This window comes from Cricetulus griseus, chromosome 3, assembly GCF_003668045.3.
Source record: "Cricetulus griseus strain 17A/GY chromosome 3, alternate assembly CriGri-PICRH-1.0, whole genome shotgun sequence".
Taxonomy (NCBI): Eukaryota; Metazoa; Chordata; class Mammalia; order Rodentia; family Cricetidae; genus Cricetulus; species Cricetulus griseus.
The window spans coordinates 129970927-129993778 of record NC_048596.1 but is presented as its reverse complement, the minus strand read 5'-3'; the positions used below and the strand labels follow the sequence as shown (position 1 = coordinate 129993778).

Sequence of the window (22852 nt, the reverse complement as noted above, 5' to 3'; positions counted from 1 at the left end):
ATTCTTGCCTAAATGTAGTACCTCATTCCAGTCACCATCAGACTCATCCACAGCTGAGTGGTGCTTTGATGGACAGGTGGCTGGGGGTGGGCTGTAGCCCTCCAGCTGGCACAGGGCTCTGAAAATCACTTTCCCGGCTGGTGCCACTCAGACACAAAATCAGCTTAAAACTGAGATAAAGGCTAGAACAAGGCACCCATGGGAGCTGACTAGGAACTCGAAGTGAATTGATATTAAGTAGCTGCAGCTGTGATTAGAATATTTTTAGCCACAGGACTCAAGCAGCTTTCAAAACCTGCTAATAAGAGCCCCATTATAGCCAGCAAGCAAAACCAGTGCAAAAAATTAACTTAATTTGACACCAAGAATCTGCTTAGCTAGGAGCTGGCTCTCAAGGCAAAGGAGAGGAAGAGGACATTTTTTACTGTGGGTTTGAACAACTGTTTGGGACTTCTTTGGGCTTCCTGGCTCAGTTACGATTGGAAAGATGACTGACTAGTGGGAAGGGGTCACTTGTGTGCTGTAACAGATGGCTATCTCAACTAAAGTACAGCTGTCTCTTGCTGTCTTGGGCTCAGTGCAGTGTGTATGTGACATGGACAAAATGAATCTCGCCACAAACATGAAAGATAAACAGGACATGGCAGTGAGTGCTAATGTCCACCCACCCCTTGACGATTCGGGATATTTTCTATGTGTAGAATAGTTCTTGGAGACCAAATGGATTTAACTGAGCTGCAACATAGCCAGGCTGACACTGGGGAACAGATGGCTGGCTGCTTCCAACAGGCTCCAGGGCTGTCTAGATGCCACAGGGTGAGACTGGGGGGCAGGGATGCCTGGTGGCCAACCCAGCACTTACTGTTCCCCCAGGCAAACATGACAGAGTCTGGATGTGTGGTCAAAGCCAGGCCATCTTTACTGGAGTGAGTGCAGGAGACAAACAGCTTACAAAGACCTCTAGCATTGTCTTAACCATTTGATAAAAACTTCACTATAATATTTATTGTATAATGAAGAAAAAACAACACATTCAGGGAAAATTGAGATTAACTTATTTTTCTTAAAAGGTTCATCTCAAGGATGGCAACAAAGTCCAGCTTGTGCCGCCAAACGGTTTTACATGATCAAACCGTGTACAGCTTCTTTGTGTGAACTGTTGACTACAAACATTTACCAAATACATAAATCTCTTTTAAAAAAGCCATTTTTAAATATAGCAAAGCAGTGTCTTCTTGCACAGCAAAGTGAAGAAAGTTTCTACAGAGAAATAAAAGTTTTACATTTGTAGAGTCTTTTTCACATCCTAATCATCTAGCTTTTTATGATCCAATGCCAGGAGTTTTCAGGTTCCGTATTTACTATGTATTTCTTGTGCGCATGATGGTTAATACAGAAATGATGTTAATACATTATTAGTCGTCTTTACAGTTGAAAGGAAATGGTGAAACATGTACTGTTCTTTTAGAACAAACCCCTGATTTAGTTATAACACAATGGATGTAAGTAGGGCTCAAAGGGTGGAGTTTTGACTGGGACCACCTGTGTTCACACGATGGTGACGTTTGCTCTCAGTGTCGACCCACTTAGAGTTCCAAGAGAAACAACTGGTGCGGGACTTCCTATGTCCAGTGCAACTTAAGCTTTTTTTTGTTTCTGTTTTTACTAATAAAATATGTTATCTGAAGGAAAATTCTCCTGTGATGGTGTCTTATACAAAACACGAGTCTCAAAGGGTAAGAAAGTCAGTTTTAAAGCAATTCCGTCAGGCCCGTGCCCTCCCCACTCTAGGCTGGCTTCCACTGAGAGCTGTGGATGTGGATGTGTTCACACGTGAGTGTCTGGGTGAAGGATGTCAAGCCCACATGCTCCAAATCACATTGGGCATATGGGAAAAGATTAACAGTCAGATATTCAGTTCCTGAAAACGGAATACATTGTGACTTGGTCAGTGTAATTTAAATACAAACTCCGAGCCTTGTGTAGTATCACTTTAGAAAACAGTAGTTGTACTGATTATAAACCTGCATAGAAAGAAAGACTATTAGAGATACAGTCAGAAAAGCCATCTCATAAGGCACACAAGAAAATAGACAGTAAATGTGACTGTGTTAACTCCTATTCCAATATACAGCAGAAGTTCATGAACATGCATAAATAATAACGAAAGGGCCACTTAACACTTCCAAAGCTATAAATGGTTTACAAAGTGGTAAGTGTTATCTTGGAAATTCAGTGTTGGGAGACTGACTGTCTTGTTTTAATTATGTATGACCTTATGAAGAATGTGCCTTTAAGTCGATTCAGTACATTTCAAGAAGAAAATTCGATCTTTTCTGGTAAGAGCCAAACGTTGAGACTATAGAGAGGAGACAAAACATCATCCTCGCTTTTTTGGCTTCTATTACCATGTGCTGCCAAAACTGTCAGTGAAGCACTCTCCCATGCATAGCCCGTGCTCACCACAGTGCATGTACCCAATCCCTACATGCCAGTCAGGAAGCCTGGCTGGTGAGCCTGACTGGTGGTCACAAGGGCAGATGAGGAAATGCTGAAAGGAGCATAATTTAGGGGGAAAAGAAAAATGTAAGTAAAAACTGCAGGTAGCTGCTTAACATTGTTCAATATAAAATAGCAGCCATTTTAAAACCCTTTTAAAGTTTTTCAGGAAAAGGAGTATTTAAAAATCTAGGATAAAAGATATACAGGACTTTGAATTTTGTTCATGGCACAAGCCCAGTAAACGGATGAACTTGCTATCACCAACGAGTTGTCTCCCTGTAAATAAGGCCTTGTTCAAAATCCCAGCTGAGGGTGGCACCAGTTTCCATCAGGACAGCAAGAATCATGTCAAGGATCTGCACCGTTAAGAGAGCTGCTCCCGACACGCCCTGCCTTCCTATGGGACAGCTAAAAACCCTAGTGGACTTTGTAACCAGCTGCATCATTCTATCTTTAGAGTCAAGGAGAAAAAGATCCCTTTCCCCACAAATATTTCCCTAATTATTTACCACTTATAAAACCTTTGTGCTCATCTACTATTCTGCCATTTTCTCTAATATTTAGTTAAATTAGTCATCTTTCTACTGTTTTTTTTTCTCACAAAAGGCAAGTTTTAAATAATGCCTTATAAAATCTGTTACAACACATTTTATATTTATGCAGGATGAACTTAACACCAATTTTTTTGCCACTTTGCTATTTATGTACACATATAAAATATATAATGATGCTCACCCCATACAGCACAAAGATTACAACAGAACATCACACATTCACCACCAGTGAGGGGAAACCCCTTTACACAATCCTCTGAAAAACTGGGCTAATAATTAAAATCCAAAGTACAGTATATTTAACAAAATAGTAAATATTAAACAGTGAATACTCTACTTAAGGACTTCGCCTTTCCCCCCAAATTGGCGGCAATCCACAAAAATATACTTTATAATCTGGTGACCATACAATACATAGGTACTTACATCAAAGGTGATAATATATTTAAGATGCTATATACACAAAGAGTTTGGCTCAACTTTTAATTTACATATAGAATAATAAGTGTTCATGGCTTTTTTTTTCCAAGGTTCTGCTTGCAAGATATTTTTTGTTTTTCTCCCCTCTTAAAATAAAACTAAAAAGTTAAAACAAGATAAAGCTATTCTCTAAAAAAAAAGAAAAAAAGAAAAAAAGAAAAGTTACAACATACAGCTTTGGCTTATATAAATAATTCAGCAGAATGTGTTCAAAAGTAGTGGATATAATTTTATATATAGTCATCAATTCATTAAGGGTGTTTTCTTTCATATAAAATATACATGACCTAAAATCGGTTTCTTTAATTTTAAGGATATGAATGTAAAAGAAACTTCTGACATATTCCAATTATAACTTAATATATTAATTTTATTTTGTTAATGCTCTATATTTCTAGGCTAGTATTTCTGAATATTTCATGCGTGTTTTCTATTCTCTCTTTTTATTAGCTAAAGATCACTTCTTTGACCCAATACATTTTTTTGCACGTGCAAAACAGTTATGTGTGGGGCTTTTGTTTATTGTTTGTTTGTTTAATATCAACAGCCCTTTCCCATGCACCCCTTTGCAATAGACCCATGCCAGGTTGGGTTATTAATATAAATGACATTTTATGTACAGTATTGCTTTCTTGGTTCCTGCTTTTCTACTGCTCTGTTCTACAAAGCATTTTTTTTTTTTCTGAAGTAACTACAGTCACCGCACAGTTAAATAAAACAAATAGGGGGCCCCCTAGGTTTCTGCAGGCTAATGTGGAAGAATTATATATGGGTACACGTTTCTCTGCAAAAACTGTTTATCTTACGAAACAAGTAGTCCAAGGAAGTGCCAGACTGGTCTGTGCCTACAGGGTGCTTTGTCTGCCATGTGGACACACATCTGCAGACCTACAAGGAGTTTGCAGTAAGTGCCTGATTCTGTGTATGCAACACACACCCACACATACACACACTCACACCACATACATATATATGTAAAGGGATATATATGTATGTATGTACATATAAATATATTGAACTCATGTCCTTATTCACCAATTTAAGATATGTAGGGCAGTTCACTGCAGTAACAAAGAACAAATATGAACCAGGAAGCCTTAGGTCACCCATGTGTCCATCCTCATGCGTTTTACAGAAGGGCTTTCTCTGTCCTCGGTATTTGGGGGTCGGCCAAGCACAATGGGAGAATGGAAGTCACCCCGTGGATCCTCCCGGTCACTGCCATCGTAGGAGCTGCTAGAGCTGCTCAGACTGTCCACAGGGGAGCGCCCCATTTCCTGCCGGGGTTGGGGCTGTGGAGGCTGCGGTGGTGGTGGTGGTGGCTGCTGCTGCTGCTGTTGCTGCTGCTGCTGCTGGAAGCCTGATGGGGTCATTCGATCCCGGGGAGGTGAAATTGGCTCTGACTTAATGTTGATGTTCTGGTTGGTGTTAATGGACAAATTCGAACCCTGAGATAACTGCCCTCCAGCCCTGTAGAAAAATAACAGAGGTGAGACGGTTTGGAAGCACATCTGTACAACTCATACCCAGCTCAGCAGACACTGCCTGACTAGGAAGGCTGAGGGTCTGAGATCCCATACTTCTGCAGTTTTAGTGTCTGATGCTAAAAAGAGGAACAATACAACCTTGAATTCTGTTCCCCGTCTCCCATCCCTTAGTATCTTCTCTACTGGGGCCCCATGACAGGCATATCTCATCTCCTCACAACAGCTATGAGATGGAAGCTGAATCATCCTCATTATTCACAGGAGCAAATAGCTTCAGAAAGACCAGGAACTTGCTTAGGGTAGTATGGGAGACAAGTCTTTCCCTCTATGTCTAAACTTTAAGCCATTTCCACTTATTTCTTGGCACTTATGATTTTTTTTTTTTTTTTTTTTTTTTTTTGTTATCACTGTGTCTCCCTATGTGGCCCAGGGATGGTCCTCAATTCCTGAGCAGCTGGGACTACAAGCAGCACCAAATGCCCAGCTTTCGTGTCCACCATTTTTAATGCTTCCTTCGGAACAGCCCTAAGGCTTCAATAGCTATAGGCACAACATTTCCCCAAGGAACATGGCACTTTCACCCACAACACAATTCTCAAGAGCACTGCTGACTGGAATCCACATGTGGGGTGCTTGCACCCTCCAAGAGGAAGCAGTTACCGGCTCTCAGCAGAAGGCTAAGGTGTCCCAGTCCTGATCAGGTGCAAAGCAGACAGCTGGTACTATGCTGACCCTCTTCTTGTACTAATTCCTTCTAATGTTCAAGGGGTCCGGTCTTTTCTGGGCACCACCATAAATCCTCTTTGCCTCACACCCTGCGCTTAAGGAACATGCCCTTTAGGAATGAGGCAGTTTGTGCACTGGGCCAGAAACAATCAATCGAGTCCTCTGGCATCTGATTCATACACCGAGCATTCAGTCCTACTTTTTCTCTACTAAGATCTAAGGAGAAAGGAGAGGCACAGGTTTGTACCATCTTCTCCAAAACAAAAAGAGGCAAGGGAGGCAGCAGATGAACCTGAACGTTTTCAGCCGCCTTTCTTCAGGGAGCAGATTCAGGTGATGCTGGGCAGCAAAATTCATCTGTCAGTGAGTGAGTAGGGGCACACACAGGTGGCACCTGGGCCTGGGGAATCCCCTGATACCATTTGACTCTCTATGTTAAAAGGAAAAGTTCTGCTCCTCAAATCCTTTCAAGGAATGCTGGGTTTTCTCAGCAACCATGATACTATCTAGAGCTGTGTTAAGAAAATACTTTCTCCCAACACTTGTGTCTACATAAACAGGAATCACAGCAGGGTTGTACATGACAGCCTGCAAAGCAAAAGACTCCAACCGGCCATGTGTAAAAGCTCAGGGAAATTTCCAGTTACTCACACTAGAGAGCTGAGGGCTGCTTGTCCAAGATGGTGTTGCTGCCAGGCTGAAGCCTGCCCCAGAGACAGCATTCCAGGGGAGGTGAAGCCTTGCAGGGCCGACAGGTCAGCGCTGGTCAGTGAGTAATCTACAAAAGAAGGTTCCTATTACCACAAGCCAGTCAGGCTGGAGTGTTCCTTTCCAGTTATTATTCTAGATAAATAAGCCTGCCTTCTGGGACAGAGACACACTGGACTGAACCTGGATCAACACATCTTGATTGTAAGTAGGAAAGTAAAGACAAGCTTTCTTATGTGCCAAGCTTAGAACAAAGACAATAAACTTACATCACGACACAATTTGTTTTAATGGCTTCCTGAGTGCACACATCACCTCAAGTTCTTGAATATCTTTCTATGACACACAAGTCCTTTTCTACGAATGCTTCAGTCACAGTTACTGTTCCCAAGGCTTAGGACATTAGATCCTGCCTACATGAGGTAACTTCAGCTCATTATTAACACTTGGATTTTCCATTTAGTTCAGATGAAAGGTGACAAAGACTTCTACTTTTAACTTTCTTCTCATGTCTCAAGAAAGGTGTTTAAAGCAGTTGGTCTTCCTACTGAACTAACATTTTTTTTTTTTTTAAAAGGGAAAAAAAGACTGAGTTGAGAAAGTGCAGCTGGCACTTAGGTTTTTAGGTGACTATTCTTTCATACTTGACATGCCCTGAAAGTCTCAGCCATCCCCAGAGGATGGGGTGTATATCACACTAAGCCTACCTTAGGGACACTTCTAGTCCACAACTCTCTTTCAACTTCTTGACCTGTCCAGTCACCATTTGACATGTCCCACTTGGCCATTTCTACAAACACCTTAATTTTGGCACAACCCAATCCAAACTAGGCTCACATTCTCCTGAAAGCTGCTCTTCCTTTCTTGGTAATTTTCACCAATACACCAATGACTCATGCAGTGGTGTTAACTGAGTGTTAACATTCCTTCCTTGCTGCTCTATGACTCCACCACCACCAACTCAGTCTGGTCAATCCCATCTGCCATCTCTTCAGCTCATCAGGGTTCCAGTATGCTCTCACTACTCCAGTCTAGGCACCAGGAAACTGTTACTTAGACCACTAAACTACCTCTCTATGACTTACTGGCATTCAGTTAAAAAACAAAAGACTTATTTTTATTATTTTAATTATGTGTATGTGTATCTGTGCACACGAGTAAAGTTCCCACACAGGCCAAAATAGGGTACTGAACTCGCCTGGAGCTGGAGTTACAGGCAAGTTGGAAGCCACCTGACATGGATGCTGGGGTCCAAACTTGGGTCCTCTGCAAGAGTAGCACCAAGTCTTAACCACAGAACCATCTCTTGGAGTCAAATGACATTATTGAAAACAATAGATATGACTATGACACTCCTTGATAAAATCATTTTTTTCCCTTGCTTCCCAATGTTCTCAAGACAACATGAATCTGTAACAAATTGCCCACTTCTCAGCTCAATTGTAACTGCCCTGCCTATGACATTCATCTTGTTCTGCTTAGTGGACTCCTGCCTGTGTCCTTGATGACAGGCCCTGACATAAAAGGAACATGTCTTTCCACTTGCTACTTGTCCTTCTCTTACCAGAACTCAGCTCCACTGCTGACTACATGCTCTATTTACAGTGTCTGCTAGGGTTACCTGTCACACATATCTATAGAATACATTCAGTATATCTATCTTGATGTTGGGAGTGATGTTACTGACGAGTATGAGGAAGAGTCTATGTGATTCAGACTATTTTACTTTTATTTTAAAAACAGGCTCATTCATTCATTTCTTTATTTACTGCCTGGGATGGTGGGCTTGACACTAAGTATATACAGAAAGGAAAACAATATACACAATAACATGGCAAAATTAAACCAAATAGCTACTCTAAGAAGCAGAGTAAAAGTGGTATTGGATGAAATAACTGATGCTTAGAGAAAGGCAGATGATTTTAAGGGAGGCTGATTCCACTTATGTGTTTTGGTAATTCCTGAGACTTTGTAAAAATATATGTATTCAGTATTTTGAAATACTTATAGGTATATACATTCTTTAGGAACTAATAGCATTTGTAAAAATGAGTATTATAGTAGATTTTCAAGTATACTGGACCATCTGCAATGAAACACTCAGTAGACAGCAATCTAACTCTGACAGCCAATCCAAACTTGGCCTCCTCAGCTTCACTCATCTGACTGCTCAGGGTTCCTCCTTTCCTATCTTCTCAACTTAGAGTATAACTAGAAAGTCCAACAGTGCAGGACTTCCCTACACATGCTTACCAGCTAAGCTGTGCCTGTCTCCTCATCTGAAAAAAGTGAATGTCCTTAACTCAGAATCTCTTATGCAGCAAGTGATTGATGGACTGTAACAGAATTCTACAAATGCTTAAGCTGTAACCGCTTCTGGAATTAGCTCTGTGTAAGACAAAACAACAGGCTGTACATCTTATGGACCAGGGCAATGTCTTTTTCGTAGTGGTGGCTGGAAAAGTTAAGAGCATCCCCAAGGCTCCCTTTGTCAACAAGCCCACTACAAGCTGTTGCTGCTTGAAAAGGAGTTAAAGTGCCAATCAAATGTATAAACTGCCTGTCCCTCCAGGTAGTGCCACACAGCAGTTTTAGTGCTGGTGCCAAAGCACTTATCCTGTAGTCTAAATTAGGAGATCTCCACCAAAATCCACTTATGAGCATCATAAAAGAGTGACTTCCTTGCACTGCAGTCTCTGGATGACCGACAAGGTGTAATTTACTGCTTTCCCAGAGCCACAGGTATTTGGCTCAGCTGGGGAGAAAGTGAAACCACATGTGCTTCCTGCCTGCCTTAGAATGGTAAACCAACTGCACACTAGTTCTCCATATGGTCCATGTGGCTAGCAATGCCTCTCCTCCATCACCATGACACTCCTAAACTTTCTAAACAGCTGTCTGTCCATCTTAAGAGTATTTTAAAATAAAAAGTCTAAAAGACAAATGAATGAAAACCTATTCTCAGAAGCAGAGTGGCTGGCAGTGGAGAGAAATAAAGGTGATCATTTTCCTCCCCAAATACAAACACACAGACCAAACCGGAAGCTACAGAAGGAAAACACGTCTTGCTCTGCACAACAAAGCATCTGCCATACCCTAAGAGAACTTCTGCCCTTTCCCAAAGCAGGTTTACAGCATAAAGACAATTTGATTTTAAAAATGTAGAAGGAACAAATTACTGTGCAGTAAGAGACTACATAAGAATAGCGGAGCAATTAACCCCTACCATCCATGGCTGAATTCGTGCCACACTTGACACAGCTACCTGTTTTTTTTTTTTTTTTTATCAAGGAGTAAAAGGGGCTCCCCAAAGTCTACTCTTTTGAGGGCCTTACCCTGCCTGGGGAGTGGAGGGGGTATAGGAGGGAAACGGAGAAGGGATTGACATCTGAAGCAAGCTTGTTCCTAATTTGAACTAATAAAATAAAAAAAAATTGAAGAGAAAAAAAAAAAAAAAAAAGAAGGAGTAAAAGGCCAGGCATAGCCCAGCACTTCAAGAGGCAGATGGATCTCTATGAGTGAGACCAGCCTGGTACAGAGATGTTACACAAACACACACACACACACACACACACACACACACACACACACACACACACACACACAAAACAAAAATAAACCCCCCAAAAAACAAAACAACGACAACAACAACAACAAAAAAAAAACTGCTTCAAAACAAAAGAGCAAAAGGCCACATTGGAGAAATAACTTCTTTCTATTATCAATTCATTTTACTTAACTTTTAAAAGGTTTAGCATTTTAAATATATATATTTAAATTTGAAACAAAAACCCAGAGATAATATTCTTAACAAACATCCTAAAAAAGTGTAAAAAGTATACCTTGTTTAGAAAATGGTAAGAACAGAGTCCAGGAAAAGCACCCCCCCCCCCCCCCAGACAACTCACCAGTGTTGTAGGCTGTCGGCATTGCTGAGTACACTAGTCCCTGTGGAGGCAAGCTCGGAGTTGTCACAGACACTACAGGGGTGGCAAGAGGCTGAGTGGCTTGAGAACTGCTTATCCTCTGGGCATTCTGTGAGAGAGCAGAAAAAAGATTAAGTGTAATTATGTGGTATTTATGTTAAGACTGAATATTTTAAAAATAACTTTCAATTTAAATGTGACACTTTTCACAGTTTTATGTGAATGCCATTATTTCCTGAAGCAGTGATGACATGAAAGTCTTAAAGATACTAATGGGAATCACTAAATATTTAATTTTAAGAGATCTGCTTTTATAGTAAGTATCCATTTCCTCCTTAAAAATACAGCATATTAATGCCAGATACATTGTCTTAAAATAGAAACTTATAAGCAATAACACTTTTGTGTGCTAGCTTAATGAGGGCTTGATGTCAAGCTCCATTAAATGAAGTCTGTGTGGGTTTTAAATGGCCGATGGCAGACAAAGTCATTTGAATACATGAGATCATAAGTCAAAACTACTTCCTTTGCAGTCCTTATACACTGATGTTTTAGGTTGTGGCTTATCCATGCAGCTGTGTCCTGGAGTGCTATTAACTACTCAGTGACTGGCTGTATTTACATAGTAATTTCTTAGCTAGAGTGGGAATACATTTAAAAAAAAGTCAACTATTCTTCTTGAACTCACAGAGATCCACCTGCCTCTGCTTCCTCACTGTGGCAATTAAAGGTGTGCCTATTAAAGGCCGGGCCAAAAAAATAAAACCAGTCAACTCTTCAATCATGAAGCAATTTTAGGACAGTCCCTGTCTTCCATGATTAGGTATATGACAGAATCAGTTTTTCTTCACAATGACCTTAAATTGACATTTTCCAAAATCAGGGATCAGAGAATAGAAGTCACTCCACAGTTTGTATACAAGAAAGCTAAAGAACAACTATAATTTGTTTTTACGAATGAAGTTATAGCCTGATGACTAATATTTTCACAACAGTAGAAGTATCACATAGTGCCCATAGGTTCTGAAGAGTCCGGATGAGATTAGATTTTCTCTACTGCTAATTTCAGAAAGCCATGAGATGAATGGAGGCCTCTGGCTAAACGTGAATGCCTAAAAGGTGGTCTTTTGAAGAGAATCTAGACCCCAGCTCCTTTAATGTTAGCTTGTATTTCCTAACATCTTCCTAAAGGACATCTGAAACACTTCATAATGTGTGGGTACTGATTCACCCTTTCTTAGGCCTGGAGAAAAATCACTTCACTTTCTTTCCTGAGTCTTTAACTGGTTATAGAGGGTAGTGAGACATGTTTGTCCTGCCTGGCTCCCAGTGCTCCTGCTGGCAAAAGACTATTAGAAATGCACCCAAGACAGCATTTTTACTGTCCCCGACACTTTCTGTAGTTACAGTTTTACATTAGTGGTGATTCTAATAGACAAGTACATTTATATTCCTTCTGATTCACAGCCATTCCACTAGATCTGAGATGAAATAATTCCAGAAGTTCAAGAGCAAAAAAGTCAACACAGGACTGGGAGCTGGGCTCCTTTCTTTTCCTTCATTTCAGATCAGAGACATCAAATGATTATTTTGGGGCACCAACTGTTTTGAGTAACTTTCTAAGTTCTAGTGGACTGAATTTCTTGTTTTTCTTTGCATTTCAATTGATTTAATTTTTAGAGTCTGAATTCACTTAAACTTTAAGGAATGTGAATGGCTACAGTTTCTAGTGATCTTTCTTATTTTCATGATTTCCACATTTCAATATACTCAGAAACTATTTCTGAGATCCTGCAGTTATGTGTTACTTCAAGGAAGGCAGAAAGTCATACACTGTCATATACTGGTATGACAAGTGGAGACGCATTTTAGTCTCGGCATCAAGTCAACAATTTCACTGAGTTGGTGAGGGATTTACTCTGAACTTAATTTGGTCTCAAACCAAACTAGGTAAACAAAGAGAGTGTTGAGATGGTTTGGTGTGGGCTACCCCCACTCCAGGCTTCATCTTCATGGCAACCTCCTGGTATGACTTCATAGACTTGGGTGACACTCCATTACATTGGTTCTGTCCACCAAATCTCTGCAGCAATGTATTCCATGAATAAGTGACTTTGAGAACCACTAGAGGGCAACACAGTGCTAGATAATTAAGAAAAGCATGTAGGACAACTAAAGTTAACAGTGGGGTCTAGTGTAAGATAAATTATTTCAGTTTGAATCATAATGCAACCATTAGAGGTATCTTTAACTACAGCATTCTGCCCCAAAGATATTCATTGTATAATCTGATATCATTTTATAGCTAATCAGTGTATTTCAGATACCAATACAAAATGACATCCAGAACAAGCAAGCACAGAGCAAATAAAGGACCAGGTCTTATTTTAAGGGTAGAGAACAGATAACCTTATTTAAAAAGAAAACAAACTGTGCAAAACACACCAGCATGCATAAACATGTAATAGTAAGTAAATGAAACCAATGGATGCCTTTATACCCCATGCTCTCATGCACCCCTAACCCGTCCATGCTTAAATATGAATGCTTACAAGCTTTCATTCCAAGCAACTGACTTGGAATGCATATGATGACATCTATTAAGTTAGGGTTTTCATTCCCAACAAAGAGTTGTTACTTTTAGTCAAGTTTATTTTTCAGGGGAAAAGACAACAGAAAATATTTGCTTTGGAAAAAAAGTAAAAGCTGCTTTTAAAAACCAAGTATCTTCTGATTAAAAAGTAAATTTGTGTATGTTTAATTACAGATATTTGTTTCTGTTAACAGGGAACCCCTTGTGGTTCTCACTGTCTCATGCAGAATGAAATAATTCCAACTCTGAAAAAGGTGACCTCACCAAAAATGATGTAATCTTTTTGAAAGAAACATAACACAAGATTCTGTGTTACAATCTGAGGGACTCTGAGGGTGAAGTCATTTTCTAAAAATACTTTAATAATTTGGAGAGCCACATAAGGTATTTTGTGTATTTCCTTAGAAGAAAAAGCTTGAAGTGTCTTGTGCTCATGGGCAGCTATTTCAATGTCTCCCCCTCCCCCGAAATAAAATGGACCAATATATACAACAATAAACATAAAAACTAGGGTCAATAGTACCAGCAGATGACTTTCTTAATTATGAATATTTGAATAATGGAAAACAAATAGAAACATATCTGTGTAACCAGGGAACACTGATTGTATTAAAACATTTAAAATAATTAGTACTTTTTATATATTTTTCAACTCCCTTCAAGCAGGAAACCACACTCACCAACTCCAATTCCTCTTCCTCCGACTGCACTCAGCACATAAGAGGGATAAGAGAGTTAACTAAGACTGTTGGTACTTGCAACAAGATCTTCCTTTAGAAAAACATGGCATTGGATTCTAGTGGCTGCTATATATATATTCTATATAACTTTGCAGAGGTTATATACATAACAAACCATGTAAATTACTTGCCTCTATATTATAGTTGATTTTTCAAAATAATGGAAAATTCTTTTAAATTCTCTAGTCAAGGATTTAAACCCCCTAACCCCATCTCTCCCTCCACCTACTCTTACATGGGCCTCTCCTACACATAGCAAATGTTCCTGGGATACTTCCAAGTGCAACACTGTACTTACACATTTTAATCCCTGCATCACTACCTCACCTGTCCATACAGGATACATGTCTGTCTCCTACCAGACTCTGATGTTAGGAAACTGTTGTGTGCTTTATTTTCCTGGTGGCCAGCACAGCATTATAAAGCACAAAACATGTTTGCTAGTAAATGCTACAGTTTTGAGTAATAATATATGATTACCATTTGCAAATCATAGTATTCACATGAATAAAACTATCTTAGGGGAGTAAAACCTTGCATATGAAAAAAAAAGATGGGAAGAAAAATGCAATTAAAATCTATAAATAGAAAAAATGAACAAAACATGTTTTCTCCTTTTTTTTAAGCATTTGTGAAAAGTATGTTAAAAAGTCCGCTCATTTTTATTTTCCATTTTACTTGAGTAAAAGTCAAATTTCTTCCAACTTGCAAAGTGTCTAAGCCTGACTGATACAGAAAAGTCACAACCTTAAAGCAGGTTTCTCTGCAATGAATGAGCAAAAGAGGAGCAGGGTTGATTACACAACAAAACAAGCACTTTACAAGTGGGCAAAATACAGTTCAGCTATTCAGTAAGACATATCATTTCAGTATCTCCAACTTACAAGACAGACAGCAAAATAATGTCCAACTCTTGTGTATGTAAAATACAGTGTACACTTTAACCTACACAGATAAGTATATAAAATAGCTTATATGACAAAGGTTCATAGTTTTATTTATTTATTTATTTTCTGTGACTAGATACAATTTTATTCATCGGTTTTCAAATGTAGTTTGGGTCTTTCTAACACACAAGTTTCTGTACCATATGTGACTTTTTTTTTTTTAATTTCTAAAATTTAATTTAAATTCCAGCAAGGTGAGCAAGGAACCATGCCGAATGGTTGCTCTTCTCAGGCATATTGTTATGCACATTTGTGTTAACCTTTTTATTCCACAGCAGAGAGCACCTGTAATGAGAGCTCCTTCACCCACCTTACTCAGCTTTCTGAGGTTAACATACCAAAGAAACTGTTGAGACTAGTGACCACATTTGTAAAGCTTTACGTTTCACTAAGATTCCACCAGTATTGGTGGAATGGAAGACGTGAACTTCTGAAAGATTATCTGACCTTATCAGAAGGGAGATGTCCTCTTTTTATTTTAGTACTAGTGATGTTACACTGGTTACCTAAATTAAGGATTCTCCATTGTAAAACCACAATTTTCCCTTTTGTAAACATCACATATTTAGAGGACAATTTGATGCTAAGTAAATAATGTGTTTTGCTTTAAACTTTGCCCACTACCTGCAGCATTTATTTACTAGCCTGCATACAACAACTATGGATGTTATACTGTGCTATTCTAAAGCTGTTTTCCTATTCTTTTTACCCTTCCAAATTTACTAATTAGATCAGCTATCTAAGGAGGAGGTGTCATGTCTTCCTTATTTATTCAACCATATTTGTGTGAATGATAGACTCAGCATTTCTTTCTTTTATTTTTTTTTCCTTTTGGTTTTTTGAGACAGGGTTTCTCTGTGTAGCTTTTGTAGACCAAGCTGGCCCCAAAACACACAGAGATCCTCCTGCCTCTGCCTCCCCAGTGCTGGGATTAAAGGCCTGGGCCTCCACCTCCCAGCTAGACTCAGCATTTCTTATTCCTTGGGTTATAACTTCAAATTACTATAATTTAAACTTTTCTAGTTTTGGCAACTGGGATGTTTTTTTGGAAGACTGGTCCCTGAGACCTTTTGATAACTATATCCTTATTCCCTGGCTCCTCTGGTTTATCTTGTGCTTCCCTACACCAGTTCTATAACCCACCACTTCCCCAAGGAGCCCTAGTTTTTGAATGAGAGAATGGTGCTTAGATACCACAATCAGAGTACCAGGTACACTCAGACACTAGATGAATACTCTAAGCACACAGAGAATTAGTTTACACATGATGCTAAGTCCTGTTTATACACAGACAGCCTGGCTCCTACTAACTCCAGTACAAACAAACATTCTTAAGGAAGCTCTAAAAAATGATCTTGTACTCATTTTAAAAATTGGACTATATGTTTTCTATTTTTGAGTGTCAAGAGTTCTTTAAAATATATGCTAGGCATAAGCCCTTTATCTGGATATGTGATTTGCAAATATTTTCTCTTAATTATCAGTTGTCCTTTTATTCTTTGGATAGTGCCTTTTATACACTAACTTTAAATTCCTGTGAATTCTAATAATTTCTTCCTTTATGGATCACAGGTTACTACTGTATGGTTTTCTCTTGTAAGTTTTGTAGTTTCACATATTAACTAAGTCTATGATACACTTTGAATTAGTTTTTACATAAAACACAAATATGAATCAAATTTCCCTTTGGTTTTGCAAATAGGTATTTAATTATTTCAACACCACAAGCTAAGGGTAACTACCCTTTCTACACTGAACTGACTCCATGCCTCTATCAAGCCTTGCCAAGTCTATTTTCTGGGCTATTCTGTCTAAAGATCTACTGCCCATCCTTTTGTCAACACCACATTTGGAACTGGTGAAGCATTAATAATAGGTCTTAAAACCAGGTAGTGTCTTTCTTTTTTATTTTAGGTCTTTCACCTTTCCATTTATATTTTAGAACTGGTGTGTTGATCTCTATGAAAGAGCTTGTGATTTTGACAGGGCCTGTGTTTAATTTATAGACCAATCTGGAGGGAAGAGTGGCATACTAATAATACTGACTCTGATTCCATTAACAGGATGCGTCTTTCTCTTCATTTAGGTCATCTATTTTCTTGCAGTAGACTTCTGTTGCTTTCAGCATACAGATTACAAAAATATTTTTGTGCTATTTGGCTTAGCTATTTTTCCCTTTTCTGTATATATGTGCTATTTTAAACATCAAATTCTACTTGTTCTTTTAGGTTTAATACAACACACTGCTATACTGGCTTTGTTCTCTGATCTTGCTAAACTCATTGACAGCATACAGTGTTGTGCACCAGTGCTGTTTGTTTGGGTGGGTTCTCTGTGCTTTTTTAGTATGGAAAACGTTGTCCTCTATGAATAGACACTGTACTTTTCTCCCTTCCTCATATGAATACACCTTATTTCTCTTTTTTAACTACACTGGCTAGGAATTCCAGTGAATGTGAATGGTTAATAAGTGAAATATGCTATGTAACCTAGTCTGGCTCCTGGCACAAAGATATGCAATTTAAAACTAAGGAAATGTGTGTGAATATGAACTTTAGCTAATAATAATTTATAATACTAGTCATTCATTAATGTTAATAACTGCACCACAGTAGTATAAACTATTAAAAGAAATTGTGTATGAAATATAAGGGAACTTTATGATTTTAACAATCTCTCCAATGAGTCAAAAGCTGTTTATTCCATTCATTTATTCCCTCTGTTCTTTCTCTGCTTATAGGCAAGATCTTGTTGACACGATTATTACTCCTTCAAGAAGACTTCAACATTTCTTGTAGAATAGTTTTGAAAGCAATATATTTCTATTTTCTGTTTGTAAAGGTTTTGCATTTATTTTTTAAAAACATTTTTGCTGGGTATAGGGATCTGAGTTTTTGGTGTTTATTGTTGCTTCATTTTTTACCAGCTTTAAGAGAAGTATGGTAGTAATTTCCGATCTTTAGTCTGTAAGCCATGTGTTTCTATTCACTGGCTATCTTTAAGAATTTCTCTTTGCCCTTTGCTTCTAGCCGTTTGAATGTGCATGTGTGTATCCGTGCACACTCATACTAGAAGTTTTTGTCCTACTTAGTGTTTGTTGTCTCCTTTGGACCATTGTTCCTACTGTTCTCTTTTTTGGATGAACTACAATTTCAGACATGTTACAACATGCTAAAGTCCTGCAGATCTTGGATACTATTTGGTTTTGACTCTACTTGTAGGGCCTGCCATGGCAAAGTTTTAGTTACTTTTCTGGGGAACTAGACTGGGTTTCAATGTTAGTGTTGCTGTGGTTACCTTCAGTGTATTTACCAAAAAACCCCTTTCATTCAAACCCCTCTAAAGGTGGGAGATGGGTAGGCCAGTTTCCCCCAGGACTATCCCATTCTATCATTCCTTCTGTGATGTGCCACAGACTGCCTTCTCAGTCACCCTGCCACTCTCATGGTGCCCACCATGTCTTCTTGCTCCTTAACCATGGGTAGAAATACTGTCCCTTTCTCCATTTCCAGATACAGTGAGATTCATCAGTATTTATTTCATGGAAAAGAAAAATATTCAAATAAAGCTTGTCCCTACTGCAGTGGCCAGGTGGGCTTTCAGAAAGCCTTTTCCTGTCATATTTTGTTCTATGTGGTCACTCAGTGGGGTTTACAGTGAAAAGCCTGTACAGAAAACACTCACCCTACATTAGGGCTTCCGGAATTTCATGAGGTTCTACCCGTGTATGCTTGACCTCCAGAAATTCCCTAGTTACACTCGCACCAATGTCTTTCTCCACAGTAACCATCCTTCTCTACTCTCCAGGCTATCTGACCACTGTGAATTAGCAGCACTAAAATGGGCTCAAGGGAAGCCTATTATATATTAAAGCTATTTTTTCCCCAGTATAAAGCTGAAAGCAATTCATTTTAAATTTCCTGTTTTTCTAAATGAAAGCACTTTTTAAAAAGCAGTTTGAAATTTTAAACAAATTATGACTTAAAAATCCTGGGTATGTATACTGCTACTTTGGACAAGTGGTAAGCTTTAATTCCATTTTCTCATCTCTACATGGCCATGACTATAAGCTGACTGAGAATTAAATGAGAAAATAACCCAAACAAATCACTAATGTTTTGGAATTTATGAAAAGTTACACGAATGTAGAATCATCACCATCTGAGCCTGGCTGCATCATGTTAACAAAAACGCAAATGGCAAGTGTAGAACCTGCACAGTAGAATGAGCACCTGGCATACCATTTACTATGCTAATAGTCAAACTGCTGTTGAACTAAAAATATCTTTAAAACCTGCATATATAGTCTACAATTTTCTTCATGAAGCTAAGAAGGATACACATTCTGTTCTTCACATGAAAGACAATTCAAAAACAAATGACCCTACAACTGTAAAGACACTGTCAAGAGGTGTAATAGGGAGTATTATATACCCTTGTTAAAGAGAAGGGTTATGTGAAAAGAATAAACAGAGAAAATTATTTAGGGAAAAACTCTTTCCAGTTGGCAAGCATTCTTCCCTAGATAGTCTACAACAGCTCTCTTTTGTATACAGAATTTCCTAGCAGTTTCATTACTGCTCACAGAAAAGCATGTAATATATTACTGAAAGTATGCCAAGGAGAGAACAGAAATGACATGTTTAATTCATAAACTGGAATCAGATCTCTACACAAAGTTTTTAGCCTGGCAAAATTAAAATTGAGTGTAATACCTCTCCATATTCAGCTTTTATTTTAAATAACCAATAAGCAGTTTTACTTATTTCCATAATTTGGTTTTTAAACACTGAAAATAGATTTCTCTCTTAAAATCCTAATTTTGAACAGAAAATTCATTAAGAAAAACAAATGGACACTATGGAGGCTTAACAAACCTCAAAGGAAAATGCAGACTATTAGAAACGGTGTTTAAAGAAGAAAGCTAAAGAGTGGGTTAACTTACAAGTGGGGGCATCATGCCTTTGCTTGAAGGGGGAATGACAACTCGTAGATCTGGTTTCCGACTATTCATTCCAAGATTGCCACCACCGGGTGGAGGGGGAGACTTTGTAGGCATAATTTTGCCTAAACTATTTGCACCAGTATTTCCAATCAAATTTGGAGAGGCCCTTGAGTTTACAAATCCATTCCCTGGGAAAGGGGGAAAAAAGTGCTTATTAACATGTAAAGCATCACTAAAATATTTTAATTACTAAATCTAAAATAATGCTAACTGCCCATTTATAAATCTGTTTTTTTAAAAAATGGTTAATTGTATAAACAAAATATAAGAATTTTGTTTATGACATGTAAAGTTTACCATTTATAATAAAACACAATGCCATTGTACTATTATGTTGACAAATACTCGTTTATAGTTATATACTTTAAATCTTTTCTACTTTTGTTTCTGTATTTTAAAATCTTAAAGGGGGGTGCAGCTAGACTGTACTCACTAGGTAAAGGCACTTGCTACCAAGCATGATGTTTGATCTGCAAGACCCACAAGATAGAGAGAACCTGTAAGTTGTCCTCTGACCTCCACATGTACACCTCATTACCTGCATGCCCCCCCCACCAACAAACAAATAAATGAAAGGATAAAAAGAATACTTTAAAAATAATGTTTTTGTTTTGTACTTTGTGTCTGATATGTTGCAATTTGTATATTCTTGGAAAGGCTCTGAACCTATAAAATAGAGTACTTTACTGCTTTTCATACTGCTAACCACAGGTTTTCTCTCACTACTGAACACTGATGCCTTTGACTCTAAAAACAAAACAAAGCAAAAATCCCCACAAATAAACTGCATTCTCTCTAATTTAGTGGCCATTCCCCACCTTACATTAGGAACCCAGGGGAAGAGGGCAGTGTCTTCTGCAGCTGCCATGGGGACTGCTGTCAAACCAGCATAGTTGCTACTGCAATCAACTTTCCTGACATGTACCCAAGTGAAGACAACAGAACTAGAGCACTCACAAGCAAAACCCTCAAGGAAAAGGGGATATAAACCATGAGGCAGAACACAAATTCCAACAGATGCTTAACACACAACAAAGAAACTAAAATTAAAAAGACAGTAATATTACATTACAACGCCCCCAAAAGACAGCTTCTCTGTACTAGAGAAAAGACTAGACAGCTGAAATCTGAGAGGATGTGAGTCCTACTTACAAAATGTGTCAACAACCATGGGATCAAATAAACAATAAGGAGTTCAATTCAAGAACACAAGTCACAAATTCAAAGAAGACTCACACAAGAAAGTTACCCAGTGTGGACTGAAGAAACCAGTCACCTGGAGGAAAAACATTAAGATGTGAAGGAAAAATTCAGTAAGGAAATTGAGAAGCTGAAAAAGAACCAACTAGAAATTCTGAAAACTAAAGAACCAATCAATCAAATCAAATCAAAGGCAGAAAACATCTACAGACAAGATGAAACAGGAGAGCGATTTCAGGGATGGAAGACAAGCTTGAGATAGTAACATATACAGATAAATACCAAAAAAAAACAAAGTAAAAATTTCTAAGAACCCATAATAAAGAAAAAGGAGCTAAGATAAAGTTAATGTCTCAGACAACCTGTTCACTGAAATTGTAGCTGAAAATTTCCCAAACCAAGAGAAAGAAATAGACAACCAACAAAAGTACTTAGTACTTCAAATAGACATGACCAGAGAACTCATGACAAGAACATCTGAGCCAAGACGTCAAAATTACAAGAAGGGTTGGCAATATGGACAGGTGGATAAAGGAACCTGCCAACAAAGCTGACGATCCAAGTGAGTTCAATCTCTGGAACCCACATGGTGAAAGGAAAATTGACTCCAGCAGATTGTCTTTCAACCTCCACACACATTGCAGAGGCATATGAATATACCCACATACATATACACAATGAGATAAACAAATGTAATAGAAAATAAAAAGCACAGAAACAATACTAAAAGCTAAAAGGCAGAGTGAATGAGATGGCTCAGTATGTAAATGACATTGAGTGCAGGCAGGACAACCTGTCTTTGATCCCTGGATCCTATAAAGTAGCAAGAAAAAGAAAAAGACTGGCTCCTAAAAGTTGTTCTCTGATTTCAAAGCATACGCCATGGTATGCACATGCATGCATACACACATCCAACAACCCCCAAAAAGTTGTGAGGGAAAAATGCCAACTCACAGAAGCGGAAATATTAGAAAGAAAAATAATGGTAGGTCAGCAAGCCTGAAAGTCAGGAAAGCAAAGAATAGTTTGATTTCAATACCTGAAAGTAAAAAACTGTAATTAAACCATTATTGTCAAATCCAGTAAAATAATCTATTAAACTGATAGAAAACCAAAAATATTTCAAAACAAGTACCAGTTAAAGCAATATGTGACAATTAAGCCAGCAATGCAGGAAATACTTAAGGGAATACTAAACTCAAAGGAGTTAGATGCTTTACCCACAACACAAGAGAGAGTATATTTCATGAAAGCAAACAAAGGATTAACAAAGTCTAACAGAGACAGAATTAATAAGGTTCCAAACCAGCAAACATCCAATACTACTGTGTGAACAAACAAACAAACACACAAACAATAAACAATGAAAAACAAACAAAAAATGAACAATGAAAAACAAACAAACCCAGAACAACTGCCAACAAAATCGATGGCAAAAGCAAACCCTTCTCAATAACCTGAATACAAAGTACTAATTCACCATTTATAAATACAGACTAACCAACAGTGATTAAAAATGAGGTCTATTCATTGCCCCCAAGAAACTCATAAAACCTGAGTTTGTTCAAGGCTGAAATCAAGCTACCAATGCAACAGAAAGTTGCAGAAAGTTGCCAACAAGCTGACCTATGGATCAGCTTATTGTAAAGCACAGCCTGTATCTGAATTAGTAATTTGCCTTCAGGTAATTACTGAGAAGGGTTTGCTATCACCATTGATTTTGTTGGCAGTTGTTCTGGTTAGTTTTCATTGACTGTTTCATAAAACAAACATTAACAGGCACAAAGACCACATAAGGTCCTGACACAGTATAGCAGGAGACTTTATTACCCCCTCTCACACATAAACAGGACTTATAAAAAAGGAAAGCCAGCAAAAATTCTTCATGCATAAACTATAAAATAAATCGACTGGACTCAATAGGTATCTACAGAGCATTCTAGCTAACAGAGAATAATACACAAGCTTCCCAGCAGCCCATGGT

The 22852-nt window shown here is 38.3% G+C and overlaps 1 protein-coding gene across 3 annotated transcripts in view; it reads right to left on the bottom strand.

Moving 5' to 3' along the window:
- Positions 1–896: 896 nt before the first annotated feature.
- The window catches only part of Mef2a (myocyte enhancer factor 2A), a 132353-nt gene continuing 110397 nt past the window's right edge, over positions 897–22852 (bottom strand). For all 3 annotated transcript variants that reach the window (XM_027408111.2, XM_035442462.1, XM_027408112.2), the window contains 4 exons: positions 19609–19796; positions 10366–10492; positions 6401–6527; positions 897–5006 (listed from right to left, as the gene is read on the bottom strand). In XM_027408111.2, the coding sequence (XP_027263912.1) occupies positions 4634–5006; positions 6401–6527; positions 10366–10492; positions 19609–19796 (815 nt within the window). In that variant the 3' untranslated portion in view covers positions 897–4633. The remainder of the gene's footprint in view (positions 5007–6400; positions 6528–10365; positions 10493–19608; positions 19797–22852) is intronic.